This window comes from Prionailurus bengalensis, chromosome C1 (assembly GCF_016509475.1).
Source record: "Prionailurus bengalensis isolate Pbe53 chromosome C1, Fcat_Pben_1.1_paternal_pri, whole genome shotgun sequence".
NCBI lineage: Eukaryota > Metazoa > Chordata > Mammalia > Carnivora > Felidae > Prionailurus > Prionailurus bengalensis.
Window position 1 is genome coordinate 53,333,528 of NC_057345.1, and position 27,202 is coordinate 53,360,729.

General features: G+C 39.1%; 1 protein-coding gene across 2 annotated transcripts in view; it reads left to right on the forward strand.

Moving 5' to 3' along the window:
- Positions 1–27,202, forward strand: part of CACHD1 (cache domain containing 1) — a 214,365-nt gene that overhangs the window by 80,316 nt on the left and 106,847 nt on the right. For both annotated transcript variants that reach the window (XM_043575177.1, XM_043575178.1), the window contains exon 2: positions 8,870–8,932. In XM_043575177.1, the coding sequence (XP_043431112.1) occupies positions 8,870–8,932 (63 nt within the window). The remainder of the gene's footprint in view (positions 1–8,869; positions 8,933–27,202) is intronic.

Below are 27,202 nucleotides of genomic sequence, written 5' to 3' on the forward strand. Positions count from 1 at the left end.
CAGGCTGTTCCTTTTCCCCTGTAATTTCTTTTGAGGGATAGTTGACCAAAACAGGCAGCTCTTTGTAAAGGTGACACTTGTCACTGACTTGTGACTTTCCCACATGCTTTTTACTATTCAGAGCTCATGTTGGCTTGAAGGGTGTTAAGTTAAATGGCATCAGGCTAAGAAATTCATAATTTGAGTTCTTTTGCAACCCTGAACCTGAAGTATGCAAACGGCTGTGTGTGTATGTATTTAGAGCCCAAAGAAGACAAAGAAGGAAAAACAGAGATGGGGGGAGGGAGACTTTGTTAATAGATTGTTGAAAGAAGAGGAACATATTTTATCTTGGAAGGATACCTTCCTCCTTGTTTAAATTTTTAAACATTCATTCATTCATTCATTCATTCATTCATTCTAGCTGGTTGAGTAAGCAACCAAAATCATCTGAATGATTTAAGGCCTAGATTAATGGATAAGCAAATGCTTATTCGTGCTCACTAGGTAAAATGCCCTGTGCTAAGAAATCATGGCATGGACCAATTATCAAAAATTTACGACAAAGTTAGAACCTAGAAATCCAAAAGAGTAGAAGAGAATAAAGTAAAATGTAAATAGTAGTTTTTACTGAGTAGTCAGACAATGGATTTTTTTCCCTTCTTCTTCCTTTGCAAATTTTCGACAGTGAACGTATTCTTTAAATTGTTGCATAGAGTCTTTGCTGCAGAAGGTCAGAGAAGGGAGAGATTACCATCAGTGGGAAGCTGTTAAGAATGAGCTAGGACTTCAGTTTGATACAGGTAATTTTGCTCCCCCTGTACCTCCAACTGTCATGGAATTACTATCATTCAGAAAATATTCTTAACATATTAACAATAAAGTAATGATAGAATATCAAGATAGCATGTGAAATAAATTCATAATGTTTTTAGTGCCTTTTTTTTTTTTTTTTTTTTTTTTTTTTTTTTGAGTGAGAGTGGATGAGGGGCAGAGAGAGAAGTGGCGGTAGGTGGGGTCAGGGATCCCAAGTAGGCCTCATGCTCAGCATAGAGCCAGATGCAGGGCTCAATCCTATGACTCTGAGATCACCACCTAAGCCAAAATCGAGGGCCAGATGCTCAACTGACTGAGCCACCCAGGCGCCCCTAGTGCAGTCTATTGAAATGCCTTTTCACGTTCATGAGGTTAAGTGAGTTAATATATGTGAAAAGTACCTAGTGCCAGACAGATAGTAAGCGGTAGCTGTTATCATTTTTTATATATACAACCTTAAAATAAGGAAATCTGTTGGGCTCGGAAATGTGTACCCAGTGTACCATTTGCACAGGGTTGTCTGTTGTGTGCTGATTAGTTTTAAATTCCCAGTCCCCGCCTCTTCCTCTGCCATGCTTTTCATTTCCTACGCACTGCCCTTTGTCATGAAATGGGAATAGCCCTGTTTCTTCCAAGTCACCGTGGTGTTCAGGATCTGATTTGTATGGTGAGGATCAAGCATAAGCCCTTGTATTTATTTTTTTCAGTGAAAGCTCTCAGGGTAGTGATCTAGTTTTTTGTGGAGTTTAGTTAGTTGTAACTGAATGTATGCCCCTTTTCATGAGTGTGGTTACTCTGAAGAATGTTCATCCTTATCCATTATAAAGGAAACATGCTCCATTTTGAGATGGGAGTGGGGTGGGGAGGAAAGAAGATCTATTCTAGATTCAATATTCACAGGGAAGCCCTATTCCTATTTTGGGCACTTTCTAGATTTTGAATAACTTTTCTCTATTAAGATGGTATTTACGTAGGGGCACCTGGGTGGTTCAGTTGGTTGAGGGTCCGACTTAGGTGCTGGTCACGGTCTCATGGTTCATGAGTTTGAGCCCCGCATCGGGATCGCTGCTTTCAGTACAGAGCCTGCTTCAGATTCTCTATCCCCTTCCCTCTCTGCCATTCCCCTGCTTGCGTTCTCTCTTTCACAAATAACCATTAAAAAAAAATGGTATTTACTTAGAAGACAATATATAAACTTTAGGGTAAGGCAAATTTAACATCTAGACTCGTCCACTTTCTTAGTAATGTTCAATTGTGGACAAGTTAGAGTGTCAGAAGCTCCTCTGTAAAATGAGTACATAGTAACTTATATGAAGGGTTGTTGTAAGTATTAAATGAAATATGTTGTAAAGCACCTGAATCCATTCTGGGCCCTTGATAATATGACAACATAATTATATGTAATATACCCCCACCCCCAACACATGTAATTAGAACAATACTTGTATATTTGAAAAAAAAATTTAATGTTTATTTTTGAGAGAGAGAGAGAGAGACAAAGTGCAAGTGGGGGAGGGGTAGAGAAAGAGGGAGACACAGAATCTAAAGTAGGCTCCAGGCTCCCAGCTGGCCACACAGAGCCCAATGCGGGGTTTGAACTCACAACCCATGAGATCATGACCTGAACCGAAGTCAGATGCTCAACCTACTAAGCCAGCCAAGTGCCTCTAGGTTATTTTTTATTGTGCTTTTTAGCGGAAATCTTTTCAGTACTCTTGGAAAACTATTTTCTTGAGCCACTTATATCCAGAATGAACAAGTTTAGAGATTTGAGAAAATGACCAAGATTTGTAGCACCCGATCCATGATTTCAAAATGAAGAATGATGAGCTTCCACAGATAAGGTCATTTTTCTGGACCTGCCATATGTTTAACAATGTGAGGCTAAACAATCTGGTAAAAATCAGACAATGTCTAATCTGGGCAGGAGGGATCCCTTAAAAGCCTACTGAAAGATTATGCATGAGGTGTGCGTAGGGGAAAATAAAGTCATTGTATGTTTTTTGTTTTTTGGGTTTTTTTTTTCCTGCAACACTTAAATTTGGTTGCTGTTAACTCCCTGCCCAGAGATTGTTGGAGTTTGTTGTAACGACAGCACTTTGTCTTTTAATGACTAATGTTGGTCAGCTTCTTGACATAATGGTGGTAATCTATATTTTCCTCCCCTTTGGCCACAATTCCTAGAATCCTAGGAAGAGATCCAGAGCTGAATGAAGTTATTAGTTAACTGTCAGCCAAATTGGCTTGCAACAGAGACCTGTAAACATCAAGAGAATAAGCCTGTGAATAAAAACTCAGTTCTGCGTTTTCTTAGCAAAGATCAGGGAGGGGAGACAACAGAATTTCATTAGGCTTGTAGAGGTATTCATTTCTTCACTGTGCTGTTGTGCTATACCATTCATTTAAATATCTAGTTAAGATTTGGCAGAACTGTTGGAGGCGTGAAGGTGGAACCAACTGTCTGGACTGACCATCTTATTAAACACTCATGTAATTGTTCCTGTTCCAGCAAAGCAGGTTCTCTTGCCATCTGTTAAGCAGGCTCAATTAAATAAATACATTTGGGACCGAAAGAGATGGCAGATAGGAGTAGGTGGAGTGGGGACAGAGAATGACTGAGGTGCAACCCATAGGAGGTAGGGGGGGACATAGACGCACACACGTGCCCATCCCGGGATATTTTTCCTTCTCTTACAGTAGAGGTAGGGGGAGTTGTATTCAATTGTTACATGACTCTTTCATTTCTAACTTCATGAGTTGAACTTCCTCTCTGGGGGAAGAGGAGGAAGGCAGTGCTTTAGGAAATAAAAGAACAGAATATGCAAAGAGGAGATTTGATTAAATTGTGTTGTAAGTTTAGAATATGCAGGCTGGATGAAACTCCCATAAAGACACCTTTTTTTTTTTCTTGCTAAAAATTCAAGTTAGTACAGTGGCACTGGATGGGAAGCTCAAGAACTGAGTAATGTTACATACTTAGAATATGAGGGAGCAATTAATATGTAGCCTCAGGGAAGGCTCATCGGAGACCTTATCTGTGAATTACTAGGTGATTCTACTTGGTACAGTCCCAATTTCATCTAGATTACTGATTGGGTATAGATTTTTGAGTATTTATAGTATTCTATCCAGTTAATAGATTCTTTTCCCTTTTCTATGCATAAATAATTTTGAAAACGTAGGAAAACATTTGACTAGGGTTATTTTAAAGAGACTGCCTAGAAATGTATGTTTGAATTTATTTTAGTATAACATACATACAGAAAAGTACACAGGGGTGCCTGATGAATTCTCATAAAAGTGAATACATCCTTAAAACAGGCACCCGGATCAAGAAATGGAATATTGCAGCATCCGAGAAGCCATCTTCGTGCCCTGTTCTGTTCATTCTCCCACAAAGGATAACCACTATCCTGACTTCTGACAAGATAGATGAGCTTTGCTTGGTTTTGAATTTGCCGTAAATAGAATTGTACACTTCGCATTGTAGTGTTTGGCTGCTTTCACTTAATATTATGTTTGTGAGTATCACCATGTCGATGCATGTTTGCAGTTGTGTGTTCGTTGCTATCGCTGAACATTTCATAGTGTGAACACACCACAGTTTGTTCTGGTGCTGATAGGCATTTGGATATTTTCCAGGTTGGAGCTCTCATGAGTAGTACTGCAATGAGCATTCTTCTGCTTCTCTTTTGATAAATATATGAACACATTTCTCCTCAGTGTATGCCAAAGATGGGAAATGCTGGGTCATGGGATATGCATCTAATTAAGTCTAGAAGATACTGCTAGCTTGCCAAAGTGTGTATTAATGAGGGAAAGGTCATTTTTGTCCAGAGTATTCTGTTCTCATGAGCATAAAAATGAGGTATCTTGTTTTCTTTTGATTGTGGAAGTAAATTGATAAAGAGGATTCAGTGAAATATTTTTACTTAAAATAACTTTTTAAAACTCCTCACCCGTTTTTAATGATCTTTTCACCTTACAGTAAAACCCGTTTTTACTTACAATATCTGAGAATGAGAAAGCGTAATGGGCAGAGGCAGGCAGCATCTTTGCCTTTCCTTCCAGAGATTTGTACACTGGGGAGAGTTTCTTCAGACTCCCTCCAGGTTGTGCTCAAATTAAGAGTTCAGATTTCTGGAATTGTTCTCCAGGGAATTGGGAGATACCTTGGAAACGGAGGACAGAATGTCCACCCCGCCCAGCCGTACCCTAACCCTGTTACAGTGAGCAAATCATCCAAGAGCACCAGGCAATCTGACCTGTTAGGGTTGCTCACCATTTTCATGGTTTAAGACAACTTCATTTTCATTTTTCAAGTGCCTGTAACAATCAAGAAACTCAACTTTGTATTCTCTTCCTTCCACAACTTCATGTAACCAAACAAACCTTTGGCTGGGACTCTTAGTTACTCCACTCACTGGTTTGTGTGTGTGTGTGTGTGTGTGTGTGTGTGTGTGTGTATGTAGACAGACATCAGATAATTAGATACATGTATTGTTATTCCAGCGCATTATATCCTGCTTAAAATGGTAGGAAAAAATCCCCAATACTCATTTTTTCTACATGCAAGTATAGGATTCCTAGATTATTCTGAAGAAAAGGTGATGGGAACAAATTTCATAGCTTCACTAAAATCAGTGCTTGTTTTTAACGCAAGCCCTGGGTTCAGACCTCAGCACTAGATTTTTTTTTTCTTTTTTAACCTGTGATAACATTTTCTAATGTTTGAGCTGTAGCTTTCAGTCTGTAAAATTTGGATTCACATCCTTGCCCTGTCTGCCACATAGGGTTACTGTGGAGATCAAATGTGATCCTTTATGTGAAATGGTAAACTATAAAAGACCTAAGCCTAAGCCTTTGAGAGCTTGGCTTAGCAGGCCCTGCATTTTAAGCTAGAACTTGACCTACAGAGTAGTGAAAACTTACTCTGTACTTGAGATCTTGTGCACACACACAAGTCCAAACTTTTAACCTTGCACCAGACATGGCTGGCTGACCTGTTGAGTCGTAAGTTCCTTGTCCAGGTCCTTTTGGCCTCTACCACCCCTCCCCTGCTTGGGGGAAAAGAGGGGCAAAAATTGTTGGCTTTGGTGATAGCCCCAAACTATTACCCTTGCAGGTGATTTCACTTTCTGCAGGTTAGAGGGTTGTATAAAGTAGGTAGTCTACAGAATTAGTGCTGTTCATATCTAAATCATCTTTCTTTTTAAATTTTCTTTTATCTATCCAGCAGTTAAGTGCAGAGAATATAAAAACGCTTCTATGGCATAAAAAGATCTGTATGAAAGCATTGGCAATCATTATCGATAATTGTTAAAATGCTAAATGAGTGAAGCAGGGACGGAAACACAGCCTTGTGAACACTTCCCAACATATATGCCTTTTTACAACTGAGGAATTTTTATTTTAACCAAAAAAAAAAAAAAAGAAAAAGAGAAGGATATGATCTTATACTTCATTAGGTTTGGCCGTTGGTGGGCGGATGTGGTGTGCTTCCCAGGGCTGTCTCGTGTGTTCTTCCATCAGTCACCTTTTGGACGGGGGGCACCTTCCCGGACAGGCCACATAAGGTCTCAACTGGAAGATCACAGAAATAAGACAACTGGCGACACTCATCGAGATCTGGAGACACAACATGAATTGTGTTCATTTTTAGTCAATGTTCTCATGGTGCTGGGTAGGTTTTGAAAATCAAATTGCATAAAAATACAGAAGATGGTCTGGGAAATTAGATGGCAGTGACACAGACTCAGCTTCTAAAAATGTTATAATCTATTAAACTAATAATTTCTGTTGCAATCAATCAGAAAACAGAACTTCAGGTTGTAGGAATGAGGTTAACAAGTTTCTAATCCCTTTCCCAAAACGGGGTCTTAGGGTTCAGAATACTAATGCCCCTTCATGATAAAACACCGCCAGTGAGGTCTCTAACAGAACCCTGTAATCAGATGCATTAAGATATCTGCATCAAAATTAATGAACGAACATTCACACTAAGAGGCTTAATAAAGACTATAAGTACCCATTGGTTGGGGTTAGTATTTACTCCCAAGTAAAATCCGGTCATGTCATATTTTGCTAACAAAGGTGTTATGTGAAACTTCTGATTTGTAGAGCCTTTTGAGTTATGGAATTGCATGTAAGGTACATATATTTGGGTACCAGCTCCTGACAGAAGTGTTTTTTAATATATGTCAGGCAACCATGTGGCAAATTCTCAAGAGATCATAGAGTTAGGAGCACCAGATCTCGAGTCACTCTGCCTGGGTTCAAATTCCAGCCTTGCCAAGGGACTCTGGGTAAGCTATTTAACCTCCCAGCGTGTTAGTTTTTCATCTTTAAAGCTGCAGGAATTTTCTTATAAAGATTAAATAGGATGCACATATAAGGTACAATATGTGCATTGCATTAGACACGCAACAAACCTGCTTCTTTTCTCTGTGTAATAGAGATAATAATAGTGCTCATCACAAAGGTGTTTTATGAGATTCAAATAAGTAAATAGATATAACATGCTTAGAATAGTGTCTGCCTATAGTAAGCATTCATTACCTAATAGAACTTTCCTATCAATAGAGACGTTTTTAGGGAAGAAAGAGAAAAGAGACATCTGTTGAATGAATGAGTAGTGCCTGGTAAAATTATGATAATTCATAATTAGACATTTGCAGACTGTAATTCCATCCCATTCGGTCACAATCCTTCCCCGCCCCCCCCTTCCCCAGCACCTTATCTTTCCTCTTTTGCACAGCACTTGGTAAACTTGGCACTTGTCTTCCTCACCACAACCATGCAGGTGTGTTAGGCTGTCTGGGAAGCTGTCCCAGATGCTGACAAACCCTTGGCCGTAGGATAGAAAGGAAAAAGAAATTTTGGCTAATATCTCCAGGTCTGACTCCTTACTCACCTGGAGAGTTCAATGGTATCTTTAAAGTTTTAGGATAAATGAGGAGCCCGCTGCTTTTTTTTTTTTTTTTTTTTTTTTTTTTTTGCGCCTCTAACAGATACGTATCTTGGATTCTAATTTCTTCAGTTTGTTATATATTAATCTCTAGTGATTGCTCAGTAATGGGTAGGGTCTGGTAAAGTCCTAAGTCTGCAGAGAGGTTTTAAACACAGGCCATGTATGGAGGGGGTGGGTACTAGCTAGGCAGAGAGCAGTGGAAGAGCGTTTGTGCTTGTATGTCATAGTTTGGACTAGTGTCCTGGCACGGCTGTCCCATTTCCTGGCATGTAAGAACTGGATCTTAAGGCTGCACATATTTGGCAAGCCCTATTATGTTACCCTCCCAAGGGGGTGCTTGGGTAACGAAGGTGATAGATAATATTGGGTAGGTACTGGTGGGACCCAGGGACATGAGAAGTTATGGAAAGAATCCCTTTTAAAGAGCTTTATTGCGTTAGAGTTTAGTGTCTGTAAACAATTACAGCATTCAGGGAGTGCAGAATTCAAATGAGAAACACAACTTTGTCAGATTATACCACTTGGATAAAATGGCATGGGCTCCGGAAATCTATAATTAAATGTATTTTTGAAAATGAAAAGTATAGTGTAACATCTGGTTTATTTCACTACGGAAGTGCCTGGGTATTGCTCATGTAAGTGTGATTGACTTTGACTGATATTTGGATTTCTTTGTGTAAAATAACTATTTTAATTAAATTTTTTTCTGCTTGATTCTGTTTTGTAAACAAATTATTCATGTGCACACACACTGTCATTAGAAAATGGCTGTCTTTAATGTGGAATTTAAGAAACAAAACAGATGAACATAGGGGAAAGGAAGGAAAAAGATGATAGGGAGGCAAACAATTACAGACTCTTAAATAACAAGAACAAATCGAGAGTTGATGGAGGGAGATGGGGGCAGGGGGAATGGACATTAAGGAGGGCACTTGCTGGGATGACCACCGGGTGTTGTATGTAAGTGTTGTATCACTAAGTTCTACTCCTGAAACCATTATTACGCTATATGTTAACTAACTTGGATATAAATAAAATTAAAAAGAAAAAGAAAATGGCTGTCTTTAGAAGAACTAATGTTTGTTTATTTTCTTTCTGTTGCAGCGGATATTCAACTCCTTTGTTTACACTGAGAAAATCTCAAATGGAGAAAGTGAAGTACAGCAGGTAAGAGATTATTAGGACTGGACATTCTCTTTGTCTTGCTTCTGGTTACGGCTTCAGTATTCTCTGCAGGCCATTTCCTTGTGAGGTTCCAGCTGTTTTCCATGTGATTTCATATACGTCTTAAAGCATAACGGTGCCAAACTTACACTCGCAGTTCTTACAGGTAGTTGAAAAAATGGTTCTATGGATGGTGTTTTGCTATTTGGGTTAAACTTTGGAAATATTATTTAATTCATTTTCATTGTTTCGGAGCACCTGGGTGACTCAGTTGGTTAAGCATCTGACCTCGGCTCAGGTCATATCTCACGGTTTGTGGGTTCGAGCCCTGCATCGGGCTCTGTGCTGACAGCTCAGAGCCCCGGAGCCTGCTTCAGTTTCTGTGTTTCCCTCTGTCTCTGCCCTTCCCCCATGTTCGGTTGCTCTCTCCTCTCTCTCTTTCAAAAATAAACGTTAAAAAAAAAAAAATCATGGGGCACCTGTGTGGCTCCAACGGTTGGGCGTCCGACTTTGGCTCAGGTCATGATCTTGTGGTTTGTGAGTTGGAGCCCCGTGTCGGGTTCTGTGCTGACAGCTCAGGGCCTGGTGCCTGCTTCGAATTCTCTCTCTCCTTTCTCTCTCTCCCTCTCTCCCTCCCTCCCTCCCTCCCTCCCTCCCCGCCATCCTCTGCTCACGCTCTGTTTCTCTCTCAAAAATAAACATTAAAAATTTTTTTTAAGGGGCGCCTGGGTGGCGCAGTCAGTTAAGCGTCCGACTTCAGCCAGGTCACGATCTCGCGGTCCGTGGGTTCGAGCCCCACGTCGGGCTCTGGGCTGATGGCTCAGAGCCTGGAGCCTGTTTCTGATTCTGTGTCTCCCTCTCTCTCTGCCCCTCCGCTGTTCATGCTGTGTCTCTCTCTGTCCCAAAAATAAATAAACGTTGAAAAAAAATTTTTTTAAATAAAATAAAATAAAATAAAATAATTTTTTAAAATATATTTTCATTATTTTGAAAATTCCTGAACTACTCATATTTAGAAATAGTAGAAATTGTTTCATCTGATAGAAGTGCCCAGGTGCTGGAATCACACTGATAACCCAGGTCAAATTCTGGTTTCTTACTGATTCCGTGACCCCCAGTAAGCAATTTAGCCTTTTTGATCTATAGTTTCTTGGTCTTACATAAGGGGAATACAGTTTCTGCTTTATGAGCTAGTGAGAATTAAGTGAAATAATGTCAGGTTAGTGGAGAATAAATGAAATCTTTTCTGTGGAAGATTCTGGCATAGATGCAGCTCAGTGTATATTGGTCTCTTTTGTTCTTTTATTTTTCTTTCCTCCTCTTGTATTTCTTCCTTTGCTTCTTTCCTTCCATCTCCTTTCAATGCTGTGTGGGGTCAAAAAGTTCTGAGGCCAGATTCTATTTACTTTATTTATAGCTGCCTTCAAATGGACTGCTTCGTAAATTAAAACATAGTGTTGGTGAACTTGGTCATAAATAATTGATCTGTGCTTGAAAAGAAGGGTGGTAAAGAGGATTCTGGGTTTTAATTTCAACTAATCCACCAACTTCATTACACTATGCGACGGTCAACTGGTAATTTGAAGCGAGGTTGGAAACTTAAGTAAAAAACACGACCAAGCTTAAAACCAAAGTGTAGCAGAGTGCTTCCATAGACTAAAAAGACAACTATAGTAAAACACATAATAATTCAAACTCTGAGATGCTGCCTTTATTTTCTTCATGGAAAACAGCTTGACTTGATCACTTTAGAAGCACCAGGCAAGAGGAAAAAGCCTTGTGTCATTAGAGTAAACTTATTTATGGGATAGTTATTTATTTATAATAAATTACTGTGGTTTAATCTTGAAGTTCAGCATTTCCTGTGTTTAGACATTAAAATGTTTTATTGGTTACTGCAGGTTAAATTTAGAGGATATAAGCACTTCTGTACGTATTCTTTTTCTTAGCATTAGATATTTTTAAAAACTAATGACCCTGCGTTATAGTGAATATAATGTGGTTTGCTCTGTCAAGTCTTATCTTTATCATTCCGGTCTTGTTTTTATTCCAGCAAACTGAAAAGTGCTTTTTAGGGTCATGACATTGAAAAGGGTTTTTAGGGGGGAAAGATTTCTACACAAAGCATGTCTGAGGGAACTTTTTGGGAGACCAAAGGCCACTTGATAACATTTTAAAGAAACTGAACCAGGGATCTCAGCTTTGGTGCTTTCCTTGAAGTAACAGATACATGTCCTTCCGTCAGCTCTTTTCAAACACGAGACTTGTTTTGTTTTCCTTGACTGATGTCATTGCTTTATTTACCTAACTGTAGAACAAATTTGGAAGCCTTTAATAACCTTTTAGAATTATAGCAATTGATTGAACACTTATGGAACACTGACGCTTACCACATTGATTTTTTTTTCCCTAAATAACCTTGAAGGAAAGCTATCCTTATTACAGATGAGCAGAGTGAAGCTCTAGGAGATAAGTTATTTGTAGTCATTAGACTATTAAGTCAGCTAGTTTTCAAAATAAGTTTGACACAAAGTTATATATTTTTTTAATTTTTTATTAAAAATTTTTTATTTTAATTTTAAGGGTTTTATTTTAATTTTAAGGGTTTTTTATTTTTATTTTTATTTTTATTTTAAGGGTTTATTTTTAAGATCTGTATTTTCAGGGGCACCTTGGTGGCTCAGTTAGTTAAGCATCTGACTCTTGATTCGGCTCAGGTCATGATCTTGCCATTTGTGGGTTGAAGTCCCGCATCGAGCTCCATGCTGACAGTGTGGAGCCTGCTTGGGATTCTTTCTCACTCTCTCTGCCCTTCACCTGCTCGCTTGCTTGCTGCCTCTCAAAAAAAACTAAATAAAACTTTAATAAATTTAAAATTTGTAGTTCCAGTTCAAAATAGGAGTCTCTGCTAAATTTTTCTTTGTTTCTGAGTAATTCAAATGAAGAATTAACACCTCGTCCTTTGTCTCCTCTGATTCTCAGAAAGTTCTTTTTTATGTTGACCCACAATGTACTTTTAACTTTTCTCCAGTCTCTCCAGTCTGCCCTCTGGAAGAACCCTGAACATATAGATCTTATGCCTCTTTTGCATCCAGTATTTGGAGAGAATTATCATGTCATTATTATTGTTAGAAGAATCATAACTTCTTATAAGATTTGTTTGATAAGCCAAAAAACAGGCTAGTTAATTCAAAGTAGATTATTAACTTCTGCACTCCATTTTAGCTCAGTCTTTAGCGAACCACTTCTTAGTGCATGTTTTGGTATATTTTGTAGGCTCTTGAATCCTGACTTGAGTTTGCTATCCATCATTCCTCCATTGGGGTAATGAAAACTAGAGCCTCATGGGTTCTTACCCTCCTACCTTACTAATCAATTCTTATTGAGTGTTGGATCTGACTTGTGCGTACTATATAAGTTGGCAGTAAATCTCGTGTGTTGTTAATATCTTCCTGGTTAGGAGAGCAAAGTAATTAAAACTAATAAAAACATTTTGTGATTCTTGACTCTTACCACAAAACTCTCTCTACGGTACAGAATTTGCTTTGAGTTTTCTAATTATTTCTTTTAAATTAACCTTCAGAGTGTGGCTCTAAATGCCTAACAATGTGTTTTAAATCTTTAATTAGTTCAGTATCTGTAGTATCAGTGCCAAAAATCTGTGGCAACAGCCTCAGGAAAATAAAAATCCCATGCACACATTCTTAAAGGGAGCATTTGCCATAGACTCCATTTTTTAAAACTTGAGAAATGAAGTTGTATGAGCCCATAAAGGCATTATATGAAATTGAACCTGAATCAAGAAAAAGAAATTTTTGATCAAGTGCCCCAAAGAGAGCAAAAACGATCCATGAAACACAAAGCAGTGAAGAAGAAACAAAAGAGAAAGAGTCTCTTGGAGCATTCCTTTGGATCACTAAAGAAATCACAGGCACCTTGGACAGGTTTCAAGAGTTTGGTCTAACTTTCTCCAATGCTCTAGTAATTATTTGTTAATCATTCAGTGAAATAGCAAACATATTTTCATAATGCCATATGTCATAAAGTATTGATGTCACTGGCTGATTTTAGAAGACCTCAGAATTCTTACGGGACAGGCAAGATCACGGTAAGCGCAACACTTCTGTGTGAGACGAACCTGACCTGGGGCCAAGAGCTTGCCTCTAGCAGTACTCTTTTCTTACAGGGTATCTGTTTAACTCTTTAGGATCTTCTTCTTCAGCATAGAAACCTGCTGTTTTCCTGTCTTAAACACAAACAAAAAACCCTTGACCCCACTTCCCTCTCCACGTACTGCCCCATTTTTTCTTTCGCTCTGAAGCACAAAGCATCACCAGAGGTGTCTATATACTCCATAAATCCAGTTTTCCCATTCTCTCTGAAACCTTCTCCAGCCCAACCAGTCCCACAAAACCTCTCTCTTTAAGGTCACCGGTGATGCCCACTTTGCTAAATCCAGGGTCCTCATTGTATTTGATGAACATTAATACTAAGAGGTCATCCTTTGCATTGTGTTGATAACTTACACATTTGCCTACAGGATCCCACTCTTACCTCCTTGATGTTGTTTGGCATATTTCTGCCTTAGGGCTTTGCTGTGCAGACATACTTCCTCAAGGGCCTTGGCCTGCTTCAAGTATTTCTTCCTCAGACGTCACTTGCTGAAAGAGAGGACCACCATATTTAAAAATGCAGCCCACCCTGCCTGCCAAACTCCTGATTTTCCTTTACCTGGATTCTACTCCCCCTGTCCCAGCAGCCCCTTATTACTTATCACTGTGGTTTTAGGGTATTGGCTTTATAAAACTAGTTTGGAAACATTCCCTCCTCCTTTACTTTTGAAAAGAATATAGCATTGGTAGTATTCCTTCCTTTGATGTTTGGTACAACACACCCAGAATACCATCTGGGCTTGGAGCACTCTTTGTGGGCAGGGTTTTGATCATCAGTTTCTTTAATAGCCATAGGTCTTTGGGTTTTGCAGCCGGGATTTAGTGAGGAGATTTGATTTTTTTTTTTCCTTTTCAGATTTTCTGTTCCCTTTTGTGTCAATTTTAGCAACTGGATTTTTTCAAGAAATTTATCTTTTTCATCTAGGTTGTCAAATTTGTTGGCATAAAAGTATAATATTGTGTTGTCCTTTTAATACCTGTAGGCTAAAAGAACATAAAGAAAAATCAGTAAAACAAAATGCTTGTTCTTTGAAAAAAAAAAAAAACTCCATTAAGTGGGATAAATTAGACCAACAGAGAATGAGAGAGAGGACAAATAGCAAAGCAAATTGGTGATGACCAAGTTTTTTAAACTTGAACTTGGCCTCATTAATCTTCTTCATTTTCTGTTTCACAGATTTGAGCTCTTTATTATTTCCTTCCTTGTGTTGTGAGTTAATTTTGGTCTTTCTCTTCTTAAATTGGAATTTCAGGTCATTGGTTTTTATACCTTTCTTTTTTTCAAATAGAACCATTTTACACTATAGACTTTCCTCTGAGCACTGCTTTTGTTACATCCCACAAAGTTTGATATCATGGTTTCATTATCGTTCAGTTTTTAAATATTTTCTAATGTCTTCTTGGACCCATGGATTACTTTACAGTGTGTTGTTCAAGTTCCAAAACATTTAAGGTTTTCTTACCTATCTTAACTGTTACTAATTTCTAATTTGATTTCAATGTGGCCAGAGAACATATTCTGTATGTTCCTTAATTTATTGAAGGTTGGGTTTTATGGCTCAGCATATGATTTGTTTTGGTAAATATACCGCATAAACTGGAAAAGAATGTGTGTTCTGCAGTTGCTGTTACATTCTTTATAAACAGGTTGATATTTCAGATCATTTACTTTGGGGCTGATTTTTATTTTCTCTAATTCTGTCATTGCCAAGAGGATTGTTAATATCTGTTTTGGTGGAGTTGTATATTTTCTCCTTTAATTCTGCCCGTTTTTGCCTTCTATAGTTTGAGGCTTCATTATTGGGCACATGCATTTAAAATTGTTTGGTCTTCCTGATGAGTTGTTGTTTTGACATTATGAAATGTTGTTCTTTATCTCTGGTTACAATGCTTCTTCTTGTTGTCTCTTTAACCTGATATTAATATCGCCACTCCAGCCTTTCTTGGCTTACGATTTGCACCGTGTCTTTTCACAACCATCTACTTTCAGTGCCTCTGTTGCTAACAGTGTGTTTCTTAAACAGAATATAGTTGAGGCTTCTTAAAAAATGTTTGTTTATTTTGAGGTGGGGGGGGGAGAGAGAGAAAGAAAGAGAAAGAGAGGGAGAGAATGAATGAATGAATGAATGAATGAATATCCAAGCAGGCTCCATGCTGTCTGCATAGAACCCCATGGAGGGCTCAATTTCACAAACCATGAGATCACGACCTGAGCTGAAACCAGGAGTCAGAGGCTTAACCAACTGAGCAACCCAGGCTCCCAGAAAATTTCTTTTTTATCTGACAACTTGTCTTTTAATTGGGAGTGTTTAGTCAATTAACATTTAATTTGATTGTTGAATTTGGTCAACTGTTTGATTTTTCATTTTCCACTCTTTTAAATTTTTTTTCAATTTCATATTAATCTATTTTAGGTTTTTTAAGCTATATTTATATTTCTTTAGGTATTTTTAAGTTTATACTCCATAAATTACCATATACATACTTACTACAGTCTATTTGGAGTTAATATTCTGTCACTTCGTGTAACATCTAGAACTCTCACAACTTTATAGGTCCATTTCCCCCCTGCTATCCTTCATGCTAGAGTTATATCTATTGCAAACTTCACAAGAGAATGTTGTATCTTTTGCTTTAAACTGTCCAATGTGTTTAATAATTAAGAGAAAAATAAATCTTGTATACTTACCATTTCCAGTAAGTTTTCATTTCTCTCTAAAGATCATCAACTGATACTAAGTCTGAGAACTTTTTTTTAGTATTGCCTCGTAATGAAGATTTTCTGGTGACATTCTTTGTTTCTTATTATTCTTGTTCTCAGAAAGTGTATCTATTTGCCTGTTACTTAAAAGACGTTTTTGCTTGAGACTGGATTCTAGACAGACAGGGTTTTTTGGTAGTGTTGTTTTTTTTCTTTTAGTGTACTAATGATGTTCCACTGTGTACTGGGCTGCACTTCTGATGAGAAGTCAGTTAAAGTTGTTTTTGTATGTAATATTGCCCCACTCACATCCCCTAGCTGCTTTGACGATTTTTCCCTCTGTCTTTGGTTTTCAGCAATTTTACTATGGCTGTCTGGACATAGTAGTCTTTATATTTATTTATCCTCTGTGATGTTTGAGCTTTCTGAACTTGTAAATGTATGGTTTTCATCACTTTTGGAGACTTTTTGATCATTGTCTCTTCACATATTTTTTCTACCTCATTCTCTTTTCTCCTGCTGGGACTCTGATTACATGTATGCTATATCTTTTGATATTTTACTACACGAGTTCCTCAGATAATGCCTCCTCCTCATCCTTTTTAAATTTTTTTCTCCTCTGATTTTTAGATAACTTTTATTAATCTATCTTTACGTTTACTCCAATTATCCCCAATTTGCTATTGACCACCACAGATTTTTTTTTTTAATGGTTTATTTTTGAGAGAGTGTGAGTAGGGGAGAGACGGGGGTTGGGGGCACAGAGGATCCCGAGCGGGCCCTGCACTGACAGCACAGAGCCTGATGTGGGGCTCAAACTCATGAACAATGAGATCATGACCTGAGCCAAAGTCAAATGCTCTGCTTACTCAGCCACCCAGGCACCCCCACAGATAGATTTTTAAAACTTCAGATATCAGATTTTTAAACTCTACATTTTCCTTTTTTTTTTTTTAAAGGTTTGTTTATTTTTGAGGGAAAGGGGCAAAGAGAGAGGAAGAGAGAACTGGAAGCAGCCTCCAGGTTCTGAGCCCTCAGCACAGAGCCCAAGACAGGACTTGACTCCCACAAACTGTGAGATCATGACCTGCGCTGAAGTCAGATGCTTAACTGACTGAGCCACGCAGGCACCCCTCCATTTGTTTCTTTTTTAAGAAAGTCTATTTTTTTCTGAGATTTTCTTTTCACTCATTGCAAGCATATTCTCCTTTCTGTCTTTGAGCATATTTTAAAAAGCTGCTTTAGAATCCTGTCTGCTGGTTCTAACATCTGCAAATACTTGAACTTGATTTTTGTTGATGCTTTTCTCTTGAATATTGGTCACACTTTTTGTTTTGTTTTCCTTCTGATGTCAAAAAATTTGGATTGTATCCTGGAAACTGGAAAGCTTTGGATTCTGATATATTCCTGTTAGGATAGTTGATTTCTTTGTATTGGTTTTAGCAGGCAAGTGGGTGGATTGGACTCACACTACTAGTCTGTTATTTGTGTTTCAAAACATTTTAGCATTTAACATACATTCTGGTAGAAGTCTATAGTTCTTAGTTATTTTTATGAATTGTTATTTGATACTGAAAATTTTACCTGAAAGATTTAAAAAATTTTTTTCAGTTTTTATTCATTTATTTTGAGAGAGAAAGGAAGTGTACAAGTGGGTAAGGGTCAGAGAGAAGGGGAGACAGAATCACAAGCAGGCTCCACACCATCAGCACAGAGCCTGATGTGGGGCCCGAACTCATGAACCGTGAGATCATGACCCTAGCTCAGACCAAGAGTCAGACGCTCCACTGACTGTACCACCCAGGCATCCCTTACCTGAAAGACTTAAAATGTGATGTTTTATTTCACCAGATACAATTTATTGGAGTAAACGAGAAACACATTTGTTCTATAAGAAATTGATACTTAGCAGGTGCTATTGCTCCAAATTATTCTTTTATCTAAGTGTAAACTCAGGGCACCAGTCATGAAGAATTTGGACTAGGTGAAAGCAATTGATTAGCAAGATCTAGATCTTTCACAAAATTATATCCTTTATTCATTAGAGAAGAAAAATACTTTGTAGCAGGACAAACACACAGTGGCTCTTCGAAGTCATTATGAATAGAAGTAGTCAATCTTAGATGGCACTCCAGGTGCTAAAATGTAAATAGTTCTAACTACTGTACTGTTTTCAAATTTTAGAGTAGAAAGGGACCTCAGAGACCGTGGGTACAAGGCCAGAAAGGTTAGGAAACTTTCTTCCACTTTTTTTTGGATGGGGCTGCTTGGGATGGAAAGCTAAAGAGTCTTGCCTTTTGATATGGAAAACTTGAGTTCCAAGCAGGTTCTGTTATTTACGATCTGTTTGATTTTTGGCATGATACTTAACCTTTCCTGTGTCTACATCAGCTTTATTTATTAAATGGGGGTAGCAGTCTGTCCTGCACAATTGTTGAAAAAGTTACACATCTGGCACAGACTAGCCATTTCAGTATTTTGTGTTCTCTTTTCAGAATACTAAAAGGAAGTAGAGTGTGAATATAAGAGTACTCTAATGGAAGATTGTTATTCTTGGTGTGTTACTTAATCCTCTTAGGTAAGGTCTGTAAGAAAAGATCTGTAAATTTTAGAAAGTCAATTTCTAGGAGAGAATGACCACAGAAAGACCCTGGAAGGGACTAGTGGGAGCCTTAAATAGAAGCCATGCTAGTTGAGAAATGAGAGACTGGACAATGGGTTTCTATCAGCTTTGCATTTGTATTACTTCTATATTTCTCTTGCCAAAAACTCTCCACTGTAGGAGAATCTGATTATGTTGTTGAACTGTGCACTGAACCACACAGGGAGAAAGGGGACAATGGTAGACAAGAAGAGGAGGTAAGAAGAGCTGAGCACTTGGGAATCTTGTCTTTGAATTCTGACTTCCCGGGCCTGGTACTGGGTAGGCGTTTCATGAATATTTGTTGAAGGAAGTGTCCAGAGATCCTCTTGCACCTCATTATTCATATTCCCAGAATCTGGATTTGTTTTGGGGTTGCCCTGCCAAGTATAACCTAGTGTGGTAGTAGCCTGCAGGCTCTCATTTTGTTTGTCATTACCTAGTGAAGTATGTTCAAGGCTCAGACTTGTCTAAAGTAGAGGAATCCTGGAGGTGGTGTAGATGGATTCCACCCTTTCTTTGCCCCTCACCTTTCCCCCATCTGTCCCCGGGAGATTTATTTAGGCTGAGCCCTGGTTTAGTTCACCCACTTACCCAAATCTACACTTGGCTCTGTGTTTACTGTAAGTGTTCACTAAATTTTTGTTGAATGAGTGAACAGAAGGCACTAAATTTGTAGGAAGGTAAAATAAAGGCGGAGAGCTAGTGAAGCCACACAGATGGGGAATTTATAATGAATCAGCCAAAGCCCAGAGCAAACAGATGATACTCTCTCAAACTAGAGTTGTAGCAAATTGAGCTGGTTGTTTAGGTTTCCTTGATTGGAAACTAATCTAGGTCTGTTTCAGCTCTTACTGTTCTTAGGCTGACTTTCCAAAAGACAAATTCATTTTTATCTTAGAAACCCTCTTCCTGGGCTACTTATGCCTTGTTAATAAGATGGGATGGCGGTCTGTCATTTTGGAAAAATGGTATAAGAGAGGATGTGATAGTTGTAATATTTATATGTGTATTTTTTAGTATATCCGTGTATATTTTCTCATTTTATTGTCTTAATGACATCGTAAACAGTACAGGTATCATTATCCCATTTCCCATATGAGACAACTGTGTCAGAGAGGTTTGTTAAAGTGGCAGTGACAGAATTTTTCTAGTTTAGTGTTTTCTTTATATTGGTTATGATAATTGACATCACTTACTGAATATGTATTATTAAGCACTACCTTAAATTTTTTTTTTGGTTTTTTTTTTTTGGTTTTTTTTTTTAATTTTTTTTTTCAACATTTATTTATTTTTGGGACAGAGAGAGACAGAGCATGAACGGGGGAGGGGCAGAGAGAGAGGGAGACACAGAATCGGAAGCAGGCTCCAGGCTCCGAGCCATCAGCCCAGAGCATGACGCGGGGCTGGAACTCACGGACCGCGAGATCGTGACCTGGCTGAAGTCGGACGCTTAACCGACTGCGCCACCCAGGCGCCCCAGCACTACCTTAAATTTTGTATAGCCACATGGTTTTTCCCCCCTTACGACCTTCAGTCTTGGCTCAGTGTTCCTTCTCAGTGAGGCCCTCCTTGGCCATTCACTTATGAATTTATATCTTTATTTAAAAACATTGTAATGTCTGATTATTTTTTGAGAGAGACAGAGCATGAGTGGGGGAGGGGCTGGGGGGGTGGGTACAGAATCTGAAGCAGGCTCCAAGCTCTGAGCTGTCAGCACAGAGCTCAACGTGGGGTTTAAACTCACAAACCGTGAGATCATGACCTGAACTGAGGTTGGACGCTTAACCAACTGAGCCACCCAGGAGCCCCATTTATAAATTTTTTAATTGCATACCTCTTCTTACCTCTGTTTTATCTCCTTATAATTTATCACCTAGGACTTCTATATATGTTTATTTTTCCTTATTGTATATATTTCCTAATAGAATATAAACCCTATGAGGGCAGAGCTAGTTCATTCCTTGATGCGCCCTCAGTACCAGGAAAAAGTATCTACATGTAATGTATGGTAGGTACTCGGTAATAATTGCTGCAGGGAAATAATAATCCTCAAAACAAGCTCTATAGGGTTTACTGACAAGGAAAATTATGCACAGGTAAATACCTTGCCCAACATCACTTAAGAGGTTAGAGAACTTGATTTTGAATTCACGTAAATTTAGATCCAGTGCTTCACCACGTATTTTCCAAATTTTGTTTTCCTAAGATATGGGAAAAGTACTGGAGAGGCTGTTGTAGAATGTAAGGGATGAAGTTCTTTTTTCTCTCCATTTCTTTCTCTAGCAATTCACCCTCCTTGTTTGATATATTGGAGTTTAGTATACAGTTGTATTTTTAAAACTGGTCTATCCTTTTAAAAAAGGAAAGCTCTACAAACGATTCAACTACTTCATTCTGCTTTCCAAAAATAATCGTGCAAGGTTGAGTCTGGATTTGTTTTAAAAGAAATGCAAAAATACTGTGATTAGGAGATACTCCCTAAACTTTGGAAAAGGTAAGAAAATATTAAATAAATGTTCGTATAGCAGAGAGAAAATTTTGTGGTATTTGTACCTCCTCTAAAAATAAACTGAGTGCAGGGACCTTGTTAGAATAATTGTGTAGTGCTTTATAGATACTGCAAATGAATGGATAAACTAGAGTATGATCTCTTGAAGGGGAGATTCTGAGCATACCTCTGGTAAGTGGTAGGCAGTTAATGAATTCAGCAAACATTTGTTGAGGACTTACTATATCCTTGGCATTGTAGGAAGAGAAACAAAGAGCTTATCTCAAGGACACAGTTAAATCACAGGAGACATGTGTTCATATATTTGGTGTATCTTGATAATCTCTTGCAGGTGATGGCCCCAAGGACAGAAATGCCCTCTTTGGGAAATATCTTTCTGATTGTATTTATAAGAGACTGAGCGGTGGTCTGAATAGATTATGGATCGCATCTAATGTGGCAGTACTTTCCGTTCAAATTATGTATTTTTTCTAGAATTCTAATAAATAGGGGTGGGTGCAAGAACCGGTATGTACCTAGATTTTGTTGCCTTCGGGAAAAGGTTATTTGACACGACAATTTGTGTTCCTTGAACAAATACTGCTTAATGTGCGTTATCTCATTAAATTTTTACTAAAACTTGGTGATACAAATACAATTCCTCTTCCTGTTGTAGAGTTGAGGAAACTGAGACTTAGCTATTAAGTAATTTCCCCAAACCGATCTTGAATTAGGTGATATGACCAGGATCTTAATCAATGTGTTCTGATGTTGCTTTTCATACTAATTCCACTGCTGGTTTTCTGTAGGTCTTCAATATTTTAAAAGGAATACTTTCCCGAAAGTATTACATACCAAGCAAAGTAAGGAAGGAGTATGTCTAAACATTGTAAGGACTATGATGAATACTTAGCTGCTGAACGAAGAAAAGATGAAGTTTAAATGCTCAGTTGATGCGAGTAAAACCATGAACAGGGTGCCTTCTGGATGGTTAGTGACAGTTCCTTTAACTCTAATAAATCATAAGGATGTAACTTGAGCCTCATGAGGAAGAGCATTATATTACTAATGGATCATCCTGCAGGAACATAAACAAGATATAAAAATAAATGAAGTCTTTGACTCTTCATGTTCACAATTCATCATTATTCTGTTATGAACATAACCCTAAGACCGTTGGTTATAATTTGTGTCATGATGGAATTTCTGTTCGGCTTTTGGCTTTTTTTGTTTTATTTTGTTGGTGGTGTTTTTTGTAAATGAGTACCCCCTAAATAAGACCTTTTAGCTAATGGAGTAAGTGGAAAAACTGCAGCTGTCAGGTTAGCACTCAGGATTAAAGTCTAACAGAGTGAGCTTCTCTTCTGTTATGCACAAGTAGGACTTGGTTACCTCTATGGCTTTCCCAATGTAGAGCTTGGTTGGTAAAGCTTTTGTCAGTATAGCTTCCCTGGAGAATGTAGCAAGCCCTTCACTACCTCTCAGAACTCCTGGCTTTTCCCCCGGTGTGAAGTTCTGACAATAATCAGGGATACTTGGGGAACTGCTCAGCTTATTAGGGTAAAACAAGATGGCCCCGGAGAGAGAAAGCAGCTTGATGGCTGCATAACTCAGTACTTAATAAACAACATTTTGGAATTTGAACTATTTATCTTGTTTACATTTTAAGGAAAATATGCAGCATATGTTCCGTATGCTTGTACATACTTGGAAGTTAAAATATGGCCGTATGCATGCATGAAAGATTTAATTCCTGCACCAAATATAGACCAGCTGGCTTCAGGCATACGTACTGTACCTTAGCCAATGTATGTGCCTGGTGTTGAGATAAGCTGAGATAATCCCGCTTGCACACATACACACCTCACGGGTACACACACATCTTATATAATGTGCTTTCTTTGAACACCTAAAAATGCTATGTAGTTTATACATGTGAATTATATTCTGTGCACATATTTATAGTTCATGTTTACATTTGTACATACACTTGTATCTCAGTGATAGAAAACGGAAATCTCTCCCCCCCCACCACCACCATACACTAATATTTAAGATTTAAAAATTCTAATTCTAGGTTTTTTGTTGCAGTTCTGGCAAAACCCAGAATAATCCATTTCCCAGTTCCCTTAATTCCCACACATTGTGTTCCCCCTGTTGAAGAGAGAGCAAATGAAGGGGTGGATACCCTCTCTCCTGCAGCAAAGGCAGGGAGGAGGTGTTGCAGGCAGGCATCACTGGAGAGGGTACTTTGTCGCCAGGAGCACGAGGGTGAAGCCTTTGGGGCAGGGCAGGAAAAGACATCGAAGCTCCCACCATGTCTGCACCTCTCCCTGCCCCAGGTTTTCACATAACCCTGCAATCCGTATGTGTGCAAATGCCTTCTTTCAGTAAAGCAGAACCTTGAAAAGTATAAGCCTGGGCTTTTTACTCAGACTTCCTTTAATTAGAAGGGAATAGACTGAGTGAAAGTCTTCATTCTAGAAGCCAGGAAGACTTCACCATGAGAAATGAACATTGCACTAAAAATGGAAACAATTAAGCCCCTTATACACACATTTCCAGTATCTGTAGGTTGGAGAGTACTCAGAAATGCTGGGGAGAAAAGTAGCAGCCAAGATTTCTCCGAATCCACCCAAAACTGCTGCTCCTACTAGAAAAATAACCTCAAATCATCTCCACCGGCAGAATGCACACACAGAAACTCAACCCAGAGTATATTTGAAAACCTGGTGAGACTCGTAAGAGCAGGGACCACCTCATCCCTAATCTGTTCCTTGGTGCAATAGGAAATACTTGTGGTAATGATGTGAAGGAATTAACTGCTGCTCATATCAAGAGCTTCTGAATTAGCTAAGCATTTTGAAAATCTGGACTGATAAAATAACACATTGATGAAAATGGAATCTTACCAAGAGCTACAATTTTGTTTTAATATTAGAAGACCAGTCAGGTCAGGATCGTACTAAAATAGCTGTTCATGGGCATTCTTACTGGTTGTTGCTTAAGCAGTCTTTTGTCCTTTTATATGCTGCAAAGTACATGCTGGTTCTTCTGCAAAGTCATGGAGAAGGGTCACTGTCACATCGTCTGACACCGCGATCAGGCACATGGGGGAAGGTGTTAGCAGTGAATCCTACGCAAATAAACAGCCAGTGGAGAGCAAGTCATGGCCCAAGTCTTCTGTTTGCAATCCTCCCTGTCATCAGATAGGGGATGAGAAGACCTTCCCAAATCCAACTGTGAGTTGGAGAATGATATCAGATGCAGGTTGGCAAGGGAACAGACAGAATAGTTCAGAGAAGGATCTAATAAAATTGTTGTGGTTGAGGCAAATATCCTCATTCCTCTGGTTTGGAACCCACATGGGAAACATTACTTTTTGTTGTTTCTAGCAAGTCCTAATAGCATTTCCCGCTAGCATCCAGGATTTACACCTCATTTAAGTGGTCTGTGTGAGTGTCGTGGTTGTTTCTTAATTAAAACAGCAACAGCAAAAAACCTGTGCCTCTGTATCAATAATTACAGCTATATGCCTGCATTGTAAAGGCCGCTAGATCTCAGAAGCTATTTTGCCACTACTCTCGTATCTGGAAACTGAAGCTGAAAGTACCTTTTCTCTATTGAGATAAGTATGTTACAAACTGGCTTCACTGTTGGAAGGTAGGACCCGGAGAGTGTGCTCTCCTTCCTAAAGTTATCATACCGCAGTCAAAACTCCGATGATTTTGAATATTCAAGGCTAGTCTTCAACAGCTGAAGAAATCGAATGTTTATAAGATGGTTTTTCCTGTACTGCTTTCCCCCCCTCGATTTTGAACAGAATCTGTGTTGTGGGAGTTGGTTACTCCATATACGGAGTATGCTGTGCATTCGCTTGGTCTTGCACTGACTTACCTTGTAATGGGGGACTAGGAGAGACCTCCTACTTTATTAAGCTCTACTGTCATTAGAAGAAATAGGTATTAAGTCCTAAAATGGCATGTTACATAGTCCACTGGAAAGAGAAGTCAAGTTAATATTAATAAAGGAGGAAATAGAAACATCTCCTCCCCCCCACTGCCATTATGTCTCAAGATTGTCTTCCCAAGGTTTGGATTTACTAAGTTCTTGGCAGGTCAAGGGTAAGAATGTGTTTAGTGGTAGATTTTTGTTCCCCTGCCAGTGTCCTCTTTCCACTTTGTTGCTGAGCTAATTGACACTTGCTGGCAAGTGTTTGATCGATCTGCTCTCAACGGGCCGTGAAGAAACCCTAAAACACTGTGGTCAGTTGGCCTGTTACTGGAGTTAGCTCACGTTTTGACTTTCATTTATATGGGAAAGACTTCCTGAGTCCCTGCAGCGTGCCAGGCTCTGGCCCAGGTTGCAGAGTTGGTTGGAGAGGAGGTGCTGTTTGTATTGGGTGTGGGCAGAATTGCACGGTCCCAGAGCCCTCCCAGATGATCCCCAGTGGCTCTAGTAGTGGTGGCCTCCTATTAGCTGAAATGCTTCTAAGCTGTTGATAAGTTACACACAGATATTTGTACTCTAAATACAGGCTTTACAAAGTAAGAGTAAAGGGACTGGTTTTCTTTTATTTTCACGATTGAGCGTGTCCTTCATAGGCCACCAGAGAATTCCTGAGTTCACAAACCCAAGATCTTTCTCCCCCTTTCTTCCCTAATTAACTTCCTGTGCAAACTTATCTCAAAAGTTATGAATTAAATATTAGAGGTTAGTCTCTGCTGTGGCTCCTGCTTCTCCCTCCTGCTCCCCATTTCTCAGCCTCTCAATTTTTTCTAAGGTCAAGAGTAGGCTGAACTTCTTGTTCCTTTGTAAAGGAATGGGCTGTAAACTTTGAAGGCCTGAGGACGTGCTTATTTTGGTTTTAAGGAACCTCAGCTCAGAGGCTCCTGTTACAGAATGAAGTGAGAAGTGGGTTGAAGCCTACCCTTCCCATTGTTTCTTTTTTTTATGATATGGTTGTTAAGGGCAGAGTGGGGTGAAAAACAGGGCAAGAGCCCATTGAGCCCTTGAGTTGATAACCTTGGCTTTCAGGAGTCTTGGGTGTGTGTTTCCATGACTCTCCTGAAATACCTAACACAAACTGCTGCCCAAAGCAAACCCCATTATAACCTTTAAAGCAAACCTGCATTTTGCTTAGACAGAAGCTGCCACTCTCAACTGTTTCCCAGAGCTCAGCCTCTGGTTCTCTGGCATGTCAGCACTTGCCTTCTGTTTTTTTCCATTGCACTCCTCCCCAGCTCAGCCACAGGGGCCCCACCTCTCACAGGATCAGGGTATGTGACCCTGGAGCCCAGACAGCCTTGCAATAAATCTTCCTAGTCCACCTGCAGCTCGTCTGTCAGCGGCTGCCCTGCTTCTCCGCTGGATGTGCTATTCCCACACATCCGTCAGACAACCCTGAAGCCCCTTTGGGCCATTGGAGAGTCAGACTGGCCCTATTCCATCTATAGGTCTTTATCTATCTTGTCTTGTATCGTTGTCTGCCATGCCCAGGCTTTGCTCTACTGAGTGATTACAGGAAGCCCAAACCTAGTGGTCAATGGGCAGCCACATCACAACCATGGCTATTGGCCGTCAGAATCCCTTCTATGAACTGGTGTTCTTGTTCTCATTAAGACTTACTCCAGAGCAGCTGATATTACCCAGGATCGGGAACTAGACAGGCCCAGAGTTTCTAATTGCCTTGAACCAGATATGAACAGTATTCCTAGTTTATCTGCCCTTTCCTAGAACTGGAAGCAGATTTTTCCAATATGGCAAATAATGGTGTATTATATGAGGGCAAATGATTACAGTAGTGAGTGAACTCTTTTAAGTCTCTTCTAGATGCTAGGTACTACGTTAGATAAAAATGCAGTGTAGTGTTCATGAACATGGATTTGAGTATTAGCTGAGTGACCTTGGACAAATTATCAGCACCATCTCCTAAAAATAGTATATAGCAATTACTAAGAGCTGTTACAAGAATTAAAAGACTTCACATAATGTTGCACTTTCAAAATGCCTAACACATGGTCAGCAATCAATAAATGCTAGTTGTGATGCTCCTGGTTTGTTGGCGAAAGCGGGATCCTTACCTAGGAAAAATGAACAATGTGAAGCAGGATATGAGGGGTCCAGCTCAGTTAATTCAAGGCGATTTTGGAAAAGAAGGGTCTGAGGAGGATTCAAAGACAGAAAAATCAGGCTGGGACTGAAAGAATGAATTGAATTGAATTTGATCTGGGAAAGTTGAGTTTTCTGCAATTTGGGGAGTTTGTAG